Source organism: Sus scrofa, chromosome 13, assembly GCF_054392235.1.
Source record: "Sus scrofa isolate SSC_HxYL_T2T_F1_AM1 chromosome 13, Sscrofa_HxYL_maternal_Yorkshire_Landrace_v2.0, whole genome shotgun sequence".
Classification (NCBI taxonomy): domain Eukaryota; kingdom Metazoa; phylum Chordata; class Mammalia; order Artiodactyla; family Suidae; genus Sus; species Sus scrofa.
Window position 1 is genome coordinate 223653888 of NC_139395.1, and position 20248 is coordinate 223674135.

At 67.5% G+C, this 20248-nt stretch overlaps 1 protein-coding gene across 1 annotated transcript; it reads left to right on the forward strand.

The window, feature by feature from the left end:
- The first annotated feature begins 389 nt into the window (after positions 1–389).
- Positions 390–18971, forward strand: COL6A1 (collagen type VI alpha 1 chain). The gene is made up of 35 exons (XM_021071094.2): positions 390–603; positions 1102–1231; positions 2585–2785; positions 3210–3369; positions 3531–3659; positions 3745–3765; positions 3896–3916; positions 3995–4039; positions 4740–4793; positions 5251–5295; positions 5388–5414; positions 5591–5617; positions 5719–5763; positions 6008–6061; positions 6233–6295; positions 6928–6990; positions 7093–7146; positions 7238–7273; positions 7539–7601; positions 8836–8898; positions 12618–12680; positions 13338–13400; positions 13518–13568; positions 13830–13865; positions 14242–14304; positions 14446–14511; positions 15033–15068; positions 15426–15462; positions 15639–15647; positions 15823–15956; positions 16184–16293; positions 16425–16608; positions 16686–16866; positions 17501–17530; positions 17651–18971. The coding sequence occupies exons 1-35, from the start codon at positions 507–509 to the stop codon at positions 18271–18273; spliced, it is 3084 nt and encodes a 1027-aa protein (XP_020926753.2). The 5' UTR covers positions 390–506; the 3' UTR covers positions 18274–18971.
- The last annotated feature ends 1277 nt before the right edge of the window (positions 18972–20248 follow it).

Below are 20248 nucleotides of genomic sequence, written 5' to 3' on the forward strand. Positions count from 1 at the left end.
GAAACTGTGAAGAGACATGTACGCAAAACCTCAGAAGTCAGACGAAGCCCTGGATTTGAAGCATTTAAAAAGCATGTGGTCTGTAGACACAGTCGCCAGGGGACCGGCCCCCCGCGAAGGCTGGGAACCGAAGCCACCATCCCCGGGCCCGGGCTCTTGCAGGCAGGCTGCTTCACGACGGCGGAGCAGGAGCGCGGAAAAAGCCCCACAACCCGGGGGGTCCCTCTTCAGCCGCGCGGCGTCCAGGGCTCAAAGCGGCCCTGCTGGGGAGAGAGCCGTGACTCACCAGAGCTGGGAGGACCCCCCTCCCCCCTTCCCGCCTCCGCCCCCCCTCCCGCCCCAGCTCCTCCCTCCTGCTCCTCCCTCCACCCGCCTCCCTCCTGCGCTGCGACGGCCAGGCCCGGAGAGCAGAGGCAGCTCCTCGCAGCTTTCTCTCTCGGGTCACTGGTGTTCGCCGGCCCGCCCTGCCTCTTGCCCCTGCTCGATGGTGACACCAGGCCGGTGACATGAAGCTGGCCCGTGCTCTGCTGCCCCTGCTGCTGCAGGCCTGCTGGGCCACTGCGCAGGACGACCTGATAGACACAAGGGCCGTCGCGTTCCAAGGTGAGCGGATTCGCCGGGTCGCCCACTCTGGGAGACCGGCCTGGAGCCGACGCTGGGTGAGGTCCTGCCCCGGGGGGACCCCAGCCCTCCTCTCGCTGTGCGAGTGCTCAGCGGGAGGCCCCGCTGGCCGGGGCAGGGGGGGAAGTTAGGCCGAGTCGGGGGCCCAGTGGAGGAAGGCAAGCTCGTCCGGGTCTCGGCTGCTCCTGCTCGGCCCCGTCCGTTCCCTGGGGCCTCCGCCGGGCATCAGCGAAGAAACAGCATCAGCGTTCTCGCCCCTCTTCCTGAAGGCCCTGCCCCTGGGGTTTGAAATTCAACTTGGGAGAGTGGGGAGAAAAGGGCTGAGACGCGGCACCTCCGGGGGTTGGGACCCTGACCCAATCTGATCCGGGCGGGACACCCGGGCCTGGGCTCGAGGGCCCCGCGGGGTGCAGGCGGCTGGCCGGGCCTCGCCTGGGGACGGTGGGTGCAGCGCGAGCCCAGCCCCCCCCGACCCCCCAGACTGCCCCGTGGACCTGTTCTTCGTGCTGGACACCTCGGAGAGTGTGGCCCTGAGGCTGAAGCCCTACGGGGCCCTGGTGGACAAGGTCAAGTCCTTCACCAAGCGCTTCATCGACAACCTGAAGGACAGGTAGGACCTCAGCCTCCTCCTGCCTGCGAGCCTCCCGGTGGAGGGCTCGGGGCCCAGGGCCGCCGGCCTGGTGTCGCCCGGCCACAGCCCAGCCAGCGGAGCTGACGTCAGCGCCCCCACCTGAGAAGGGAGTCGAGGGCCACCCCTCGTCTGTGTGGCTCAGATGGGCCACAGAGAGCTGCGTTTCAGATGGGACAGGCTGGTCAGCCAGGAGGCTGGAGGGGACAGAGCAGGACGGGGGATCCCCAAACGCCCCCACCCCCACAACTGGGCTGGCCAAGCCCCCCTGGCTCCAACCACCTGGAAACTGACTGCTGCCCTTGTGGAGAGTCAGAGAACGTGGACCAGACCCAGACAGACCCCTGTCCAGTGGGAATGGCCTCCAGCCGGCTTCTGCTTTGGGGGCAGCACCCTCTGGCCATCACTGACTCAGTCAGTGGGTGAGGCGGGGGCAGGGGTGGGGCAGGGCTGCAGGGGGAGGGGCTCGCATCAGAACAGGCTCCTCCCTGTTCCCTCACCTGGGCAGGACCCACCCCATCCCACCCTGTCCCTGCTGACCCACTGACCCACTGACCCACTGACTGGCTTAGCCGGGCCCTGAACCTCACACCTGGGGGGCCTCAAGGACAGAGGGTGGGGCCGCCCAGGGCAGGGCACTGTGGAGACCCCCGCTTCCCCAGATGCCCAGGTCCAGGAGGCAAAGCAGCAAGGGCCCAGGTGTGGACGTGTTTTGGGAGGGGCCTGGGCAGCCCTCGGCCCAGCGTCCCCCTCCAGGGAGCTTTGGCCTGGGCCTTGCTTTCCCACCCGTGAACAGAGGCGGGCTCTTCCTGCTGCTGATGCTGCTGGCTCCCGCAGGGGCCCCAGTCACCCATCTGCTGATGGGCGGGAGGGCCTGGCCATCCCCCGAAACCCTCGGCAGAGGAACATGGGGAGAGAGAGGAGGTCGCTCATACCCAGGGTCCCTGTCAGGACCAGCCCTCCCTGCCCCCCACCGCCTGGCCCCACTGCTGTCCTCGAGGGTCTGCCCCCCACCGCCTGGCCCTGAAGCAGGGTCGCAGCACACAAAGCTCATTGCAAGTCCTGGAGACAGGGGACACCACGTCCCCCCTTGCTGGTCGGGGCCCGGCCCTCCCGGCCACCTCCTCGCGCAACGTGTGGCCCCCGGTGCCAGGACCTAGCGACCCGGCCCTGCGCAGAGCCCAGCCTGGGAACCGCAGGCTCCTTCCTCTCGCGGCGTCACAGGACCAGGCAGTCTGGGCGCCTGTAACAGGGCGGCCGACCTGCCCTCGATGGACGGCGGGAGGGAGCGGGCCTGGGCCCCGGGGCGGCCCGGCTCACCCCCGCCTGGCGCAGGTACTACCGCTGCGACCGCAACCTGGTGTGGAACGCGGGCGCGCTGCACTACAGCGACGAGGTGGAGATCATCCGCGGGCTCACGCGCATGCCCGGCGGCCGCGACGCGCTCAAGGACAGCGTGGACGCGGTCAAGTACTTCGGCAAAGGCACCTACACGGACTGTGCCATCAAGAAGGGGCTGGAGGAGCTGCTCGTGGGGTGAGTGCCCGGCGGTCCCCTCCCTGCTCGGTCCCCGGACACGCCCGTGGCCCCCGCCTGGGGAGCGGCCTGTCCCCACGCCCCGGGTGCCCAAGACCCGTCCTGGGGGCCGAGAGGGTCGTGCCGGTGGACCCCCCCCCCCCCCCCGCCTGCCCCACAGCTGCCAACGTCCCTCAGCCCCCGAAGGCAGAGGGACCTGAAGTCTGGCCCCAGAAAACCTTATTTTCTGACTTCATGGCCTTTGCGAAAATCCCACCGTGTGGCCAGTCACGCGAGAAACAGGGACGTGCCTGAGCAGCCTGGGGTCCGGGTCTCCCTCTGGGTTTCTAGCCCACCGCCCACTGCCCCGACCGGGGTCTCAGCCCTGCGGCTCTGGGGGCCCCAGCTGTCGGGGCCGCAGGTCTCACCACCCCCACCCTCCCAGGGGCTCCCACCTGAAGGAGAACAAGTACCTCATCGTGGTGACGGACGGGCACCCCCTCGAGGGCTACAAGGAGCCCTGCGGGGGCCTGGAGGACGCCGTGAACGAGGCCAAGCACCTGGGCATCAAAGTCTTCTCCGTGGCCATCACGCCCGACCACCTGGTGGGCACCCCCACCGGGCCTGGGCAGGACGCGGGGAGGGGCACAGGCGTGATGGGGGGGGGCGGGGGGCGGGGCTCCGGGAGCAGAGGCGGGGCCGGGGCGGGGGGCTGTGCTCCCGCGGACGCTGACCTCCGCCCTTGTCCCCGGCACGTCCACGCCAGGAGCCACGCCTGAGCATCATCGCCACCGACCACACGTACCGGCGCAACTTCACGGCGGCCGACTGGGGTCAGAGCCGCGACGCGGAGGAGGTCATCAGCCAGACCATCGACACCATCGCCGACATGATTGTGAGCCCCGCCCACCGCCCCGCGGCCGGCCCCGCGGCCCCGGCCCGGCGGGAAGGTGAACCGACTTCTCCCTTTCGTTTTTCAGAAAAATAACGTGGAGCAAGTGGTAAGCCCCCTCCCCCGACCCCCCGCCCCGCACGGCGGGCGCCCCTTCCCCCACCAGCAGGCAGAGCGCGGGCTGCCAGCGCGGCTGGGCTCGGGCTCTCTGACGTGTCCCTCTGTCGCTTCTCCCGCAGTGCTGCTCCTTCGAGTGCCAGGTGAGTGAGCGCCCATCCCCCGCCCACCCCACCTGCCCAGATGCTGTCTCGCGCTGACTCTCCTCTTGCGTCTTGCAGCCCGCCCGGGGACCTCCAGGGCTGCGGGGTGACCCTGGGTACGAGGTGAGTGGCCACACCTGCCCGCACCTTTCTCCGGGAGGGAAGCTGGAGAACTGTCCCTGCAGCCTGGCATCAGGAGTCAGGGACACGGCTGGACCCCAGGCAGCCCCTGACCCAGGCAGCCGATGACCCCAGGCGGATGTGGGGGCTGAAGGCTGGTGTGGGGTGGGGTCCACTGCACCGGCCCCCTCCCTGTGATGGAGGGAGTGGCCTCTAGAGTGAGTGTCCCCTGTGGCTCTGCTCCTGGGGGTGCCCCCACCAAGGAAGGGGTGGTGCGAACGTGGGCCCATGGCAAGAGAACTTTGGGCCAAGGTTTTGGAAGACAAACTAGCTGCCAACATCCAAACCTGAGCGCTCGCTTGTCAAAGTCCAGATTTCAGGTCCAGCCGCTGTGAGCTTCATGGCTGCCAACCTGGGGGTTGAGCAGCAGCCCCTTCCCCGGGGTGGGGGGCGTCTGTGCCCATCAACCCGCCAGCCGGGCTGCCCCTGGGAGCCCAGCGCAGCCACAAGAATGGGGGGGGGAGAAAAGAACCAGGGGGTGTGGAGGAGCTTGTGGACCTGACCTCGAAGACCCAGCCTGGGCCCGAGGAGAGGTGCCTGAGAGCGACAGGAGCGGGCGTCGGGTGGGGTGGCTCCTTAGGGCACCAGCTTTCTAGAAGTAAATGGAGTTTGTCCCCCAACCTTGCTCTGCTCTGTGTTCCAGGGAGAACGAGGGAAGCCGGGGCTCCCCGGGGAGAAAGGAGAAGCCGGAGACCCCGTGAGTGTCCAGCGCCTGCAGTGGGGGGAGGGCGGTGGCACACTGAGAAGACCCAGGCGGCGGAAACTTCTGGAAGGATGGCTGGTTTCTGAGTACCGTCGTTGTGGGGCCTGACCTTCCGAGGGCATGGCCCTGTGGGAGGCGAGGTCGGAGGGCACAGCGCACAACACCTGCCAGCACCTCCCACCCAGGCAGACCCCGCAGAGCAGAGAGGGCAGGTGGCAGGGTCACTGTCCCTCCGTGGCAGTGTCCCCAGGGCCCTGCACCGCCCTCCCCGGAGCTCCACCGAGGAGCCCCTGGGGGCAGGCTGGGGCCTTCACAGCAGGGCTCTTCTCGGGCGCAGGTCAGCGGTCAGTCAGCCTGGTCTCTCCAGCTGACCTGGCCTGGACCGGGTGGCGGCGAGGGGGCTGGGCGGGGCTGCACCCCCACGACGGTCTGACACCCTCCTCTGTTGCAGGGGAGGCCCGGAGACCTTGGACCCGTCGGCTACCAGGGCATGAAGGTGGGCCCCCCTCCTGCGGCCTTCCCTGGGGTCTTGGGCTCTTCGGCCTGGGCCCCCCTAATTGTCGCTCCTCGCCTCTGTTTGCTGTGTAGGGTGAAAAAGGGAGCCGAGGGGAGAAGGTGAGTGAAATGTGATGGGGACACGTCCCTCGGGGCACGGAGAGCCCCCACTGGACAGGGACAACGCAGCCGGCTCCTGGTGTGGCCGGGCGGCCGCCGGCTGGCAAGGCCCCCTTGGGGACCTGGCCCCGCAACAGGAAGACCAAGCCCCTCACCCTCCCTTTCTGTCTCCACAGGGTTCCAGGGGACCCAAGGGCTACAAGGTGAGAGTGGCCAGAGGGGGCACTGCCCCGCGGGGCGCGGTCTGACCTTATCTGACCTTGTCTGACCTTGCCTGACCTTCTCTGGTTTCTGCGCTTTGCAGGGCGAGAAGGGGAAACGTGGCATTGACGGCGTGGATGGCATGAAGGTCACCCTCGGCTGGGGGGGGCTGGGGGGGCCCCGGGTTTGGGGAAGGGATGGCGGGCAAAGCTGGCCGCCCTGGTGGAGCTGGGGAGGAGGGTCTCGTGCGTGGGCACTCCTGGGCGACCCTGAGGTGGCAAAGCCCTCCAGCCAAGCTCAGAGTGACTTCCACCAGGCGGGGCTTTCTGGGGAAGGGGATGGATGTGCCAGAGCCCAAAGCCTTAATCACGAAAACCGCCTTCCTCCTGCAGGGGGAGACGGGGTACCCCGGCCTGCCAGGCTGCAAGGGCTTGCCCGGATTCGACGTAAGTCGCTTTCTCCCGGGGCATCCTAGACTAAGTTCCCGGGAGTCAGAGCTGCCTCAACTCTCCCTCTGACGTGCCAAGAAGTCCTGCGGGCCGTCGAGCTTTTCCCCTGCGTGTGCGGCCGGTGGCTGCGGCTTCAGACTGGGGACTAACTCTGTGATCTCTCTCCAGGGTGTCCAAGGACCCCCAGGGCCCAAGGGTGACGCAGGCGCCTTCGGACTGAAAGGCGAGAAGGTCAGTGACTGAGGGCCAGGCCGGGGGGACGAGGCTCGCCGCTGCCCTCTGGGGCCGGCGGGGCGGGCGGGAGCCTCTGCGCGGGGAGCCTCGTCCCTCAGCCTCGGACGACGGTCTCCTCCGCACCTGCCCGCCCGCGGCCTCTCAGGAACGTCCACGCTGCCCGCAGCCTGGCATGTCGTCCCAGCATCTGTCTGCACACGTGACGTCAGGCACAAACGGGCGATACTGATGCGGCGAGCAGGCGGAGGGCGAGGCCCAGGGACGGTGCGATCTGAGTCGAATCCAAATCCGTGGCTGGTTCGCCTCGGGGTTTTCAGCAACAGGAAGTGCTAGGAGAGGTGGAGGGGTTACGTGGACTCTGGCCCGAACACGTCCTAACGACACGGGGGTCCCAGAATCGGGCCAGTCCCCATGGCGACACTGGGCCTCCTTGCACAAGGGCGGTGTTTGAGCCCAGGAGGCGGATTTTGTGCAGAGGTGTGAGGGGGGAGTGTCCTTGATGTCCAAGGTCCCTGTGGTCCTTCAGGGCTGGCAGTCTGACCTCCGGGTGAGGACGGCCAGCGTGGGGTCACGGGCCCCCAGGATGGCCAGGTGTGGCCACCTGAGGGCTGACGGCCCTGTCTTTCCAGGGGGAGCCTGGAGCAGATGGGGAGCCTGGGCGGCCAGGGAACACAGGTCCCCCTGGAGACGAGGTGAGCAGGCACACAGCACCCCACCCCTGATGCAGCGGGTGGGCCGGGCTCTGGGAGGGGCTGCAGGGTCAGGGACTGAGCATCTGCACTTTCCGCCCCCAGGGCGAGCCTGGAGAGCCCGGTCCCCCCGGAGAGAAGGGAGAAGCCGGCGACGAGGTAGGAACCCCCCTGCGGCCTCCTGCCCCATTCCCAGGACTCAGCTGGCTCGGCAGAAAGTAATGCCTGCTTTCATCCCTCTTAATCCCAGGGGAACCCAGGACCAGACGGCGCCCCGGGAGAGAGGGTGAGTGGGTGCTCTGGCTCCGGCCTCACCCCTTAGGGGCAGACGTGGCCGGCACGACCAGCCCCGTGTCCTGGGTGGACAGATCCTGGAGCTCCATGCGGGCCAGTGGGACTCTGGCCTCTGAAGGGACAGGGTGTGGGGATGGAGCGGTCGGGTCCTGGGCGTCTGCTGGGGGCGGGGAGGGCGGCCCTGGGCCCAGGCCTTGAGCCCCCGCGCCGCTCTACCTGGGCTGTGGCCTCACTGCCCTCTGCTCCCATCCACGCAGGGCGGCCCTGGGGAAAGAGGACCACGGGGGACCCCAGGCGTTCGGGGCCCAAGAGGAGACCCGGTGAGTCACTGGTCCTAAAGCTGGGACCCAGGCCCTGGGGCACAGACCGAGGCTGGGGTCAGGCCGTCAGAGCCACAGGACACACCCCAGGTCCCTCTGGCCCCGGATGTGGGTGAGCCACGCCCTCGTCTTCCGCTTTCCAAAGATACCCCCACTTGTGTGGGAAATGCAGCAGCTCGGCCCCCGGCCCAGACCTCCGAGCTGCGCAGCCCCGGTCACCTCAAGGGCCTGCGGGAGGCCAGGAGAGGTTACCACACTGGCCAGGAACGGCCACCCGGGAAGTCACTGGACAGGCTGGTTTGCAGCCCTCGTCCCCGTGTAAGATCCTGCTCAGCCTCAGGTGGGCCTGGCCCGTGTCCGGCTCCACATCCACCGAGCGTGGGGAAGGGACGTGGCGTGTAGCCGCCCAACCTCACGCCTGCCATGGGCGCAGCCAGCCCCTCACGCTGCACATGGGCTGGTCCCGACCTGAGGTCCCCCAGCGCCGCACAGGTTTGTAGACGGAGCCTGTGTTCCTCCTGGGACAGTTTTTCCTTTTTACGACGTCCGGTGTGGCAGGGTGGGTTGGCCCAGGAGCCTTGCCCCAGCCTCCGGGCCCGGGCCGTGCTGGGCTCCCTCTGCCCCGCGGTCCGGTGGGGAAGGTGGCGGGGCCCAGGGTGTGGTGGAGAGCAGACTGCCCGGCTGCGGGGAGCAGGCCCACCCCCAGCTCCGGGATTAGAAGCAAAGGGTGCTGTGCTCCCAGCCTCGGGCGCGGCTGAACTCCACCTGCTGCAGACGCAGGCTCGGCCGCTCCCCGAGCACAGGACGCTGTCCCTCTGGCAGCGACACCTAGGACTGGGGGCACGTGCTCCTCCTCCAGACACGTGCCCAAGGCGTGCCCACGGGGAGTGAACCGAGCCAAGGCCAACCCCTCCCACTCCCTGGGCTCCCCCTTCCAAGCCGGTCCCTCAGGTCGGGACGCAGGACTGACGCCTCCGGGAAGTGCCCTGCGTAGTCGCCCACAGCTCTGGCCACGGGGGCAGGAGAAGAGGCCAGCCGGGGGCTGCCTCCAGGCCGCAGGAGGGCTGTTGGGTCCCTGAAAACACGAGTCCTTCAATGGCCAGTCTCCCGACCGCATCTTAGGGGGCACGCGGGCAAGTGTGAGGAGGAGGCTGCTGCCCGCCCTGGCCAAGGGCCCTTCCTGGCTCTGGGCAGCCCCCCTCCCGTCTCCGCTTCAGAGGCTTTTCCTCCCCAGGGTGAAGCTGGACCCCAAGGTGACCAGGGACGAGAAGGCCCCGTCGGTGTCCCCGGAGACCCGGTAGGAAGCCCGGCTGCGGGAGGGACAGGGCGTCCGCATGACGTCAGCGCTGCTGGCTCGGATCAGCTCGCAGATTTAGGGGGGTCTCTCTCCACTTCTGACCTGGGGTGCTTCCTGCAGGGGGCATGGCCTGGAGACCTGGGGGTGCAGGGGTAGCTGTAGGTGGCGGGGGCAGGGGGCCGGGGGGCTGACAGATTGGCGAGGTGGTCCAGTGCTCGCAGGGGTGCTGTTCGTCCCAGGGAGGGCGCCTGCCAGGCCACAGCCCCGACGGAGTGGGACCTCCCACTGCCCTCAGAGTTGGGGGTGCCCTGGGTATTCAGAGTTGCCCTGTGTTGGTTGGTGCTGGAGGAAGACAGTGGGGGTCAAAGCCAGGGTGCACGTGGGGCAGGGCTGGCAGCAGCAGGGGTACCCTGGGGAAGCCCCCAGGCTTGGCAGTGTGGGGCACAGAGGTCGGAGCCTAGACAAAGGCCCCCTGCTTAGAGACAGAGTGTGGAGACCCCTGGAGGCACCAGGTGGGCGAGGGGAGACCCTCAGCGTTTGGAGCCAGGTGTGATCCTGACTGGATGTGTCCGTGCAGGGAAAGTTCCAGAATTCCTGGGCGTGACCTTCCAGAGGTCGTCCTGGGGGCAGGGGGAGTGGGGGCCCGAGGAAGCGGCGGGCTGGGCGAGGGGACGTTCGGCATGGGTGGTCAGCACCAGGCCGACTTCAGCCAGGGCGACGAGGTCTGTGCCTGGCTACCAGGTTTGTTGATGTTGCCGCAGCCACGTTAGTGGGTGGCATTGGCCAGGCCATGCTGGGGCTCTTGTGGCATCCTGGTGGCCAGGCCGTCCTGGCAGAGGTCTGCAGGGCCCACTCGAGCTCCGGCCGGCCCAGGGGGAGCACTGGAAGGCGGGAGGCACACAACCCGAAGCGGCTCCCGTGGGGCAGGGGTGGGACTGGCAGTCCAGTGAGGAAGGCAGATTATACAGACGTGAACAAGTAGCGAACCCACCAGTGTGTGTGGCGTGGACGTCCAGCCCAGGCCCCGACCCTGCCCGCCCCCTCCTCTAGGCTGAGGGCTGTCCCCAGGGTCCATGAGCCCCTTAGGGCGCCCACAATTCAGGGTGCTGCCCAGGCTGGGTATCGGTCAGCTCTGGCCTTGGCCTGCGATGAGGCCTCTTCCCTGTTACCCCCGGAAGGGTCTGATTCCTGACGCTTGTCATCCCCGGCAGCACGGATGGAGCGTGTCTGCCGTATTTGCTTTATGGGAAACACTGTGATATGTATTAACATCCATCTGCCTTTCAGTCGGCTCGTCTGTCCATCCATTCGTCCATCCACCACTGTATATGCAGCCCTCCGTCACCCACTGTCTCAACATCATCTCTCACCTATTGTCCATCTGTCATGCACTACCCATCACCCACCAAACATCCATCACCCATCTGTCCATCATCTCTCACCTATTGTCCATCTGTCATGCACTACCCGTCACCCACCGAGCCTCCATCCATCCATCACCCATCTGTCCATCATCTCTCACCTATTGTCCATCTGTCATCCGCTACCCGTCACCCACCGAGCCTCCATCCATCCATCACCCATCCACCAAACAGCCATCCCTCCCCCTTCTATCCGTCCACCCATCCATCCGTCATCTGTGTGTGTATGTGTATCTGTCCACCTAACACCCGTCCACCTGCCATTTGTCTGTCCATCTATCTTCTATCTGTGGATACAGGCGTCCATCCATCCATCCACCCCTCTGCCCACCACCTGCTCATCCATCCACCCATCCAGCCAGCCGTTCTGAAGAAATTCCAAGGCTAGATCCAGGGTGTAGATTCTTAGTGATAAAATGTCCTGGCCCCAATGGTGTGTGTGTGAGTTGCCATTTGCCAAACAATTCTACCCATCTAGCTCTCTGCCCCCCTTACTCCCCACCCCGGGGTAGATAGACTGCACCCATCTAGCTCTCACCTATTGTCCACACCTATTGTCCACACCCTTGCCAGCATGAGCCAGGGTCAGACTCCGGACGAGCGTCTTTGCTCCTCTCTTGGTTTGGCTCTTTATGGGAAGACGGGCGTGGTCTCCGCCGGGGCAGGTGTTCATTTCCCGCCGGGCTCCGTGTTCCCACATTGATGCCCCCACACCCACCTGCAGGTGCCAGTTGTCAGCTGCATCCCGACCTTGTCTCTGGAATCTTGTGGTTTTCAGAGATTTGCAAACGCACTCACCCCTTTTACTATATTTTTGCTCCCGTCTTTATTCGTCTGGAGTGGCGATTGTAGGGTGAGGAGAATGGCAGGCTCGCCCGGGCTTGACTCAGTGAGCAGTCACAGGGTGCGCGGTTGCCGTCTTTGCCGGGGATTAAAATGCACTGTGGTCATGTTTAGACTCCCCCCCGCCCCACGCATGTTTTTCTGGAACGGCTGTTGCCCTGCCTCCTTCTGGTTCGCTCAGTCCACACGACTTAACCGCTGTGGCCTCAGGCCAGGCTGGTCCTGCTGGCTTTCCTGGACGGGAGGGCGGGGCTGCCTCCCAGAGCGAGCCCAGGGGCTCCAGGGGCTCCAGACAAGCTGCCCGGACAACCCGGTCCTTCCCACCACGCCTTTCAGGAAGCTCTTCAAGACTGCGGTTGCACAAAACGCTAGAAGCCGGGACCATGCGGGTTCCCTGAAGAGCCCTGGCAGCATTCATTTCAGAGCAATTAATAGTCACCGTACATGCAAGGAAACCACAGGGCGTGGGGAGGGGGGGGGCCTGCCCCAGGCCCGGGGACCCCAGGTGGTGCTGGCAGCGGCTGCTTCCTTTGGGAGGAGGCTCCATGTCCCCCCTCAGCCTGTGACCCACCTCAACAGTCCACTGTGGACTTGACCTCCAGCCCAGGCAGCATCCCCCTGGGCGTTTGACATCCCAGCTCCCCGGGCTCTGCTCTGTGCTGCCCCCGCCCCCCACCCCCGACCCCGCCAACTCCAGACCCCGGGACACAGGTATCCGTGCGGACAGTTCTGGGCGGAAGCAGGAGAAATGGAAGACAGGGTCCCGTTGTCCGCCATTCACCAGGCCGACCGCCCTCGTCCCACCCCGGGATGCGCCCCCCCCCCCTTGTGGGTGCCAGCGCTGCCCTCAGCCCAGCTGGCCCGAGCGCAGTCTTGCTCTGTCTTGGGCCGGTCCCCGAGTCCCTATTTCTCAGGATGCACTCCCAGGGACCAGGAGGCACCGCCAGACGAGGCCAGCCCCTCCTGTGTCCTTTTCCTGCCCCGGGGAGGTCTCAGGGCCCCGGGCCTACCCTGTGAGCCCTGTGTCCCACGCTGGGGCTGCTGGTCCCCGTGGCTGGTCTGCCGAGTGCTTGAAAAACGCCAGGGCCAGGACTGCGGCTGGACTCCTGCCTCCTCGTGGTGGGGCAGCAGGGCCAGAGCAGCCTCCTGGGCGGGATAACGGGAGTGGAGGGGAGGCCGGCCAAGAGGGACCTCGGCAGAGGGGCCCTCATGGCAGGGCCCGTGCCCAGGCCTCTGAGTCCAAAGTCCTGCTGGTGGGGCCCAGAGGGGCCAGGCAGGGGCGGCCTCAAGAGGGTGATGTGAGCTGGCTCTCCTTCCTTGGGCCTGGGGTGGTCATGGAGCGCTCAGGGGACCCAGAGCCTGGACCCAGAAAGGCAGGCCAGCAAGGGTGGCGTCTGGGGCCAGAGGGCTGCCATGGGGCAGCGAGGGCCCAACGGGGGTGTCATCTCTCTGCAGGGCGAGGCTGGGCCCGTTGGACCGAAAGGGTACCGCGGAGACGAGGGGCCCCCAGGGCCTGAGGTGAGTGCCCCTGGCTGCCTCCGACCCCAGGCGGTCAGCCCTGACCCTAGACGCCACCCGCTGCCCAGGGCTTCCCTGGAAGAAACCCCTGTGCTTCTGGCACATGGAAACGTCTCATTTCCTTTCACCGTCCACGTGCACTTGGGGAGATTTAGAAACCACAGAAAAATACGGAAAGAGTTGAAATCCAAAACGCCCACCGAGAGAGCAGCGACGCGAACAGTCTCCCTCATTTCGTTCCAGTTTCCCTTTCCCTCCCCCCCGCCTGCTCTCTGCCCCCCCCCGGCCAGGGCTTCTCTGTCGTTTTCCCTCCAGAATTTTCTGCACGTTGTTAACCTCCTCACGGCGGCCGCGCCCGGGGCCGAGTCTGCTTGTCCCTCCGGGTTCTCGCGTCTGAGTGCCCGCCAGCGACCCCGGGGACCCCTGCCCCTGCTCCGTCACCTCCTCCTCTGGTCCCTCCCTGGTGGGTCACGGGGCAGGTGTGGCCTCTGAGGCCTGAAGGCTGCCCGGCCCCCGGGTTATGGTTTAAGTCCTTCTAGTGAGTTCTGTGCTAGGCCAAGACGTCATGCCGCCAAAGTCTCCTTCTTCCTTCCCTCCGAGCGGCCTCGGAGCCCGTGTGGCTGGCAGCCTGGGTCCACTTCGCCTTCTCCTCCTTAGGGTCCCAAGGGAGCCCCAGGGCCGGCAGGACCCCCCGGAGACCCCGGGCTGATGGGGGAAAGGGTGAGTGACACGGGCCCCAGGGCATGGCCCGGGGGGTGGGGGCTGCCTGGGGCCCTGGGGTCCGGTGGCGCCCGGCCGGGGCGAGTCCCACGATGACCGCACACGTCTGCTCCCCAGGGTGAAGACGGCCCCCCCGGAAACGGCACCGAGGGCTTCCCTGGCTTCCCCGTGAGTGCCCTGAACCCACCCCCACCTCCGGCCAGCTGGGCACACTGGGCTCTGAGGGCTGGGGTTGTCCCTTGCGGCCCTCCCCTTCCGAGCCCGGTGTGACTGCCCCCCACCCCCCCCAGCCCGGTGTTGACCCCCCGCCCCCCCCAGCCAGGTATGACTGTCCCCCACCCCCCCAGCCCGTGTGACTGTCCCCCCCCAGCCCAGTGTGACGGCCCCCCAGCCCCCCAGCCCCATGTGACGGTCCTGCCTCCCCTGCAGGGCTATCCGGGCAGCAGGGGACCTCCCGGGATAAACGTGAGTACAGTCCATCCACCCCCTCAGCTGCTGGAGCAGCACGCGGGCACCCACAGCCACACACACACTCACACACACCTCACTACACACACCCACACACACCCACACACACCACACCACACACACCCACACACACTCACACCACACCACACACACACACACCCGTTCACACAGACGCGCGCACACACACGCACACACACACAGCCCTTTGCTCCCACACCTGTGCAAGCACACACATGCAGACGCACCACCCAGCCCCTCGCCGTCTCCGTCCGGCCGCCCCTGTGGACTGACCACCCCCTCTGGGGATGTGGGCTCCCTGCCCTTCCCGGACCCTGAGCGGGTCACGCTAACCCTGCTCCCGTGTCACCTGCAGGGCACTAAAGGCTACCCCGGCCTCAAGGGGGACGAAGGAGAAGCCGGGGACCCCGGAGAGGACGTAAGTGCAGAGCCCCCCGCAGGCTGGGAGCCCCACCCACCGAGGAGGGAGGCAGCTCCGAGGGCGGGCCGGGCGTCCAGGGTACGAGGGGACAGGCCCGCAGCAGGCGTTCATGCCAGTGACACGGTGCTGTGCCCCCAGAACAACGACGTCGCTCCCCGAGGCGCCAAAGGAGCGAAGGGGTACCGAGGCCCTGAAGGCCCCCAGGTGAGTGGCCGCAGGCGGGCACCCGACCCTGAGCCTGCAGAGGGCTGGGGGGTGGGTTCGGGAGCAGGGCTCGGGGAAGGGCTGGGAGGCGGGCTTGGGCAGGTGGGATGGGGGAACCACGGTTTGGGGTGGAGGGCCTGGGACAGAGAGGGGGAGGGGAGGCCTCCAGGTGAGGCGTGGCGGGCACAAGGCGGTGCCGGCAGTGGGGGGGGCACCTGCCCACGGAGGTGGCACTGTTAGAGCAGTGGGAACACCCCCACCCGGCAGTGAGGGTGAGCTGCAGGCGGGGCCCTGGCCTGTGTGCCCACAGACCCCCGGAGAGGCTGTGTCAGGCAGTTGTCAAGCAGTGGATGGCAGCAGCAGGTGCCCCAGCCGTTAGCGTGCAGAAGGCCCCTCCCCCCCAGTGTTCAGGGGCCCTAAATGGAGGCGGGGGCAGCCCCAGGGTGCAGACCCGCAGCTCAGGAATTGAGCAGGCCCCAGGGTCTGCCCTCACAACCCTTGTTCTGTCCTTTTCCTAACAGGGACCCCCAGGACATGTGGGACCACCGGGGCCAGATGTAAGTGGGGTGTCTGTGAATGTCTGTGGGAGCCGACCGCTCTGACCAAGGATCCTGTGGGGGTGGGGAGCTGCGACAGTGACAAGGAGCACATCATGGCCCTGGGGGGGGGACAGGTGATGACCATGGGGGACAGGTGATGACCATGGGGGACAGGTGATGACCGTGGCAGGGGCACGCGATGACACAGGGGGACAGGCGATGACCATGGAGCCACGTGTTCGGGACCACATCAAGTGCCCGTGTCCCAAAGGCGGGCCCTCGTGGGCAGAGCCGAGAACCTCAGCCCCGCCCTGCTGTGGTCCCAGGGGTGGGGACCTGGAGGGCCTCACGCCGCTGTGTCCCCCTCCCTCCCAGGAATGCGAGATTTTGGACATTGTCATGAAGATGTGCTGTGAGTGCCTCCTTGAGTAGCGTCCTCAGCCCAAGCACGTCCCACCGCTGGGCTGGGCGGGACGGGGAGGCGGGGCGCGGGCTCCCCCTCCCGGGGGAAAGTCCTGAGGGCGGGGCTGGGGGGGGCTGGAGGCCTCAGTCTCAGCCCCTCGTAACCTCCTCTCTCCTCTTCCCCAGCCTGCTGTGGTGAGTGGCCCTCGGCCCTGCTCGCGCGACCCTGCGGGGCCGGCCCGCCCCGTCCTCTCCCCACACACCCGGGGACAGGGTGGACCCCGGTGTCCTCCCCTGCCCTCGGGTCCTCCAGCCCCGCCCCGGAGGGGTCCCGGGAGCGCCCCGAGGCTGACGGCCCCGCCGCCCACAGAGTGCACGTGCGGCCCCATCGACATCCTCTTCGTGCTGGACAGCTCCGAGAGCATCGGCCTGCAGAACTTCGAGATCGCCAAGGACTTCATCGTCAAGGTCATCGACCGGCTGAGCAGGGACGAGCTGGTCAAGGTGAGGGGCCCCTGGGCCCCCTGACACTGGAGAGGAGAGGGCCGGGGGCTGGGGGCCCTGGGACAGACACGTTGCTTCTCAAAACCCACCAGAACGTGAGCGTCGCCGCGGGCGCCTGGGGCCAGGGGAACCTGGGACAGGTGGTGGGCGGAGGGGCGGCCTGCGGAGGGGCACAACGCCTCAGGGGCCCTGGGGGGCCCCCCTGACCGCCGCGTCCGTTCCTGCAGTTTGAGCCTGGGCAGTCCCATGCGGGCGTGGTGCAGTACAGTCACAACCAGATGCAGGAGCACGTGGACCTGAGGGACCCCAACATCAGGAACGCCCAGGACCTCAAGGAGTGAGTGGGCCACTCGGCCAGTGGACTGCACACGTCGTCCCCAGGGGCCCCCCTGAGGCCGGCCCCCTTCCTGCCCTGCCCGCACCTGCCCCCAGCCCCCGCCCCGGGCCCTGACAGCTGTGGCCCCGCAGAGCCATCAAGAAGCTGCAGTGGATGGGCGGAGGCACGTTCACGGGCGAGGCCCTGCAGTACACCCGGAGCCAGCTGCTGCCCCCCACTCAGAACAACCGGATCGCCCTGGTCATCACGGACGGCCGCTCAGACACCCAGAGGGACACCACCCCGCTGAGCGTGCTCTGCGGCCCCGACATCCAGGTGCGGCCACGGCGCCCTGGAGCACGAGGGGGGACGGTCCCCGCCAAGGGCCGTGCCAACGCTCTGCCTCCCCCCAGGTGGTCTCCGTGGGCATCAAGGATGTGTTTGGCTTAGCCGCGAGCTCCGACCAACTCAACGTCATTTCCTGCCAAGGCCTGGTGACCCCGGGGCGGCCGGGCATCTCGCTGGTCAAGGAGAACTACGCGGAGCTGCTGGATGACGCCTTCCTGAAAAACATCACCACCCAGATCTGCATAGGTGGGCGCGGGGGGCTCCCCCGGCCGAGGCGGCTCCGCGTCCCACCCTGTGCCTCTGTCCTGGGAATCAGGCGCCCCGCCCCGGCCAGCAGCACGGCCGCCTCCCCCAAGCCACGTCACACTCTTGCTGGGGGATGTTGCGGCCCAGGGTGCGTCCTGGAGCTGTGAGCGCACGTGCGAGAGGTCTGAGGGCCAGCGCACCCTCACGCGTGTGCAGTGATTGGCCTTGGAGCCTGAGACCCCTTGAGGTGCCCACCTTCCGTCCAGGCTCGAGCCAGGGTCAGAGCTGAGTCCACGGTGCACACAGCTGGTCAAAGGCCAGAGGGAGCTTCAGGGTCAGATTTGGAGCGAGCCCAGGCGGCCCACCTGGTGGGCACGTGGTCAGCATCACCTCGCGACAGCCCGCCCTGCCTCCTCTCTGTGCCAGGGCTCCGGCCTCCCCCTCACCGGGCTGGTGCCTGGGGGCCCGTCCACCCCTCAAGGGGCCCCTCTTGGATGAGGGACACCCCTCCTGGTGGGGGGAGGGGGCAGGTGGCCAGCTGCCCTCCATGGAGGCGCTCTCGTGGCGGGGAGGCCACAGGTGGAACGGCGGTCCCGCGGTAGCTGGGCTCACTCTGGGGTTTTCTCTTTTACAGACAAGAAGTGTCCGGATTACACCTGCCCGAGTGAGTACCAGGGGGAGGATGGTGCGCTGGTGGGGGCACCGCTGGAGGCCACGGGGTGGCTGGGGCTGGGCTCCCTCCGGGGCCGGGGCGGGCACTCACGGCCGCCCACGTCCCCCGCAGTCACCTTCTCCTCCCCGGCCGACATCACCATCCTGCTGGACGGCTCGGCCAGCGTGGGCAGCCACAACTTCGACACCACCAAGCGCTTTGCCAAGCGGCTGGCCGAGCGCTTCCTGACGGCGGGCCGCACGGACCCGGCCCACGACGTGCGCGTGGCGGTGCTGCAGTACAGTGGCACCGGCCAGCAGCAGCCCGAGCGCGCGGCGCTGCAGTTCCTGCAGAACTACACCGTGCTGGCCAGCACCGTGGACGCCATGGGCTTCTTCAACGACGCCACCGACGTCACCGATGCCCTCGGCTACGTGACCCGCTTCTACCGCGAGGCCTCGTCCGGCGCCGCCAAGAAGAAACTGCTGCTCTTCTCCGACGGCAACTCGCAGGGCACCACGGCGGCCGCCATCGAGAAGGCGGTGCAGGAGGCCCAGCGGGCGGGCCTCGAGGTCTTCGTGGTGGTGGTGGGCCGCCAGGTGAACGAGCCCCACATCCGCGTCCTGGTCACCGGCAAGACGGCCGAGTACGACGTGGCCTTCGGCGAGCGCCACCTGTTCCGCGTGCCCAGCTACCAGGCCCTGCTCCGGGGCGTCTTCTACCAGACTGTGTCCAGGAAGGTGGCCCTGGACTAGCGGCCCAGCCTCAGCCCTGAACGTGAGAACTGGACCCCAATCTCCTGACCCACCCGATCAGCTAGGAGAAGCTTGAAAAGCTGCCCCGTGCCTGGCCCACCCCTACCCCCGCACAGTCCACCCCCAGTGCCCCCAGCCCTGGGTTCTGCAGGCGCCCTTCCTGCCACCTGCGCTGCATCCCCCTCCCCGCTGCCTGTCAGCCGCCCCCGATCCCGAGTCAGAGCCCCGAAGCCTGGCTTCTCCTTCCGTCTGGGGTCAGCGGCGACCGCCTCCCCGCCGCCACGCCCCCCCTCAGAGTTTGACTTCCTCGCAGCTCCTGCAGCATCCTTCTCAGCACAGCCCCAGGCGCCGGGTCACGAGCACGGCCCCCGCTGGCCGCCTGGTTCCAGCCGCCTCAGGCCAAGGGCTCGGGAGGCTCAGGACGTGGCCTGACACTGACCAACTGAACCCGGGCCTCCCGGCCCCGGGGCCCCCAAGCCCAGAGCAAAGGTGCTATCTCTTTCCCATCCCCACGCGGCCCCGGCCCCGCCACCGGCGGCAAAGTGAGAACAAGACCAAGTCTTTTCCTCGGGGGGTGCCTGGTCTACACCTCACGGGGGCCCCTGGTCCTGCGTCAGCTCGGCTTTTGCTCCTTCCTGGGTTTTCCTCAACCGCGTCCGCGACGTTTCTGAATAAAGGTTTTCACTCTCCTCCCCCGACGGTCGCGGTCGTCGTCCCTTTGAGGAGCTGACCCCTCTGTGTCTGCACTTTGCCCCCGCGGAGAACAGGATCTGGGGGAGGCGACTGCCCAGCCGGGCGCCACCGAGGTCACCCCTCCTCTGGGTCAGGACTTGGGGAGGAGCCGGGAGGGGCCCTGACCCCCTGGGCTGCAGAGGCAGAAGCAGATTCGGTCACGGAGGCGGCTGGCTGGGAGGGCCGGCCAGACCCCAGCCCTAAACCCCCAAAGGGCCAGCATTCTGGCGCCAAAACCGCCCTGGGCTTCTGGAGGGAAGAGGCACGGGGAGGCTGGCCCTCGTTCAGGGCCGCGAGGCAGACGTCCACCCTGTCACTTCTGTCGCTTCGGGAGAGGCCCTGCCTTGGGGGGCGGGTGCAGACCCAGGGCCGTGGGGGAGGGGTGTGGGGCGGGCCGCAGAGGCGTGGGGGCCCGGCAAGCAGGCCGAAGGGACCCTGGAGAGTGTCCCCTGGGAGGGGCTTGGGAGGCGCCCTCACTCCAGGCCAAGCGGTGGGGGGGGCGCTCCCCCCGACTCTGGGGAAACAGCACCCCGAGCTCTCTCTTCCCAAGGGGTCGGCTGCTGACAGCTGTCACTCTAGGTTCATGGGAGTCCACTGCCGTGCTGTCACCAGGAGCCCCACCTGAGGGGTCGCCTGCCCCACCCCCACTGCCCAGCAGCGTGATCGTGAGCTGGTCAGATGCGCACCACCTCAGTGTCCTAGGCTGCAAGGTGGGCTCATGACACAGAAGCATCTGCCGGGAGGGCTGTGGGCCGCTCCCCCCCCCTCCCCACCGCAGCAGACCAAGCAAAGGGCTTTATGCAAAGAGCCTCCTGAGCTCCTGTGGGACCCTCCCCACCCTGCCCCACTGAGCTCAGGTTCCCTCCTGGTTACCCAGGGCTGCACCCATCAGAGAGGCTGCAGCCTGGGTCTGGGGGCTCTTCTAGCCCCACCTGGGGGTGGTCACCCCCGGGACCTCCTCCTGAAGGGAAGTAGGAAATCAGAAATCCCTCCTTAGGCAGGCCCAGGGTCTGGCTGGGATCAGGCCACCGGCCCCTCACTGCACTCCCCCCACCCCAGCCTCCCGACACCCACCAGACAAGGACGAGGCTCCCGCTTCTTCCTGGGAGCCCCGCTGTAGCCCTCCGTGAGGGGGTCTCAAGGCCACCAGGCCTGCGTCCTTCCCACCTTTGCTGGGCCAGGTCTTAGACCATTCTGCAAACACGTGCAAACAGTTACCCAGTTGCCCGTTACTGTCAGCGGG

Bases quoted from the DNA above. Each gene is read 5' to 3' on its own strand.
- COL6A1 (XM_021071094.2), top strand. From the start codon at position 507: ATGAAGCTGGCCCGTGCTCTGCTGCCCCTGCTGCTGCAGGCCTGCTGG. The intron at 3,370-3,530 runs GTGGGCACCCCC...CGTCCACGCCAG, and splicing joins CCATCACGCCCGACCACCTG to GAGCCACGCCTGAGCATCAT. The intron at 16,294-16,424 runs GTGAGTGGGCCA...GTGGCCCCGCAG, and splicing joins AACGCCCAGGACCTCAAGGA to AGCCATCAAGAAGCTGCAGT.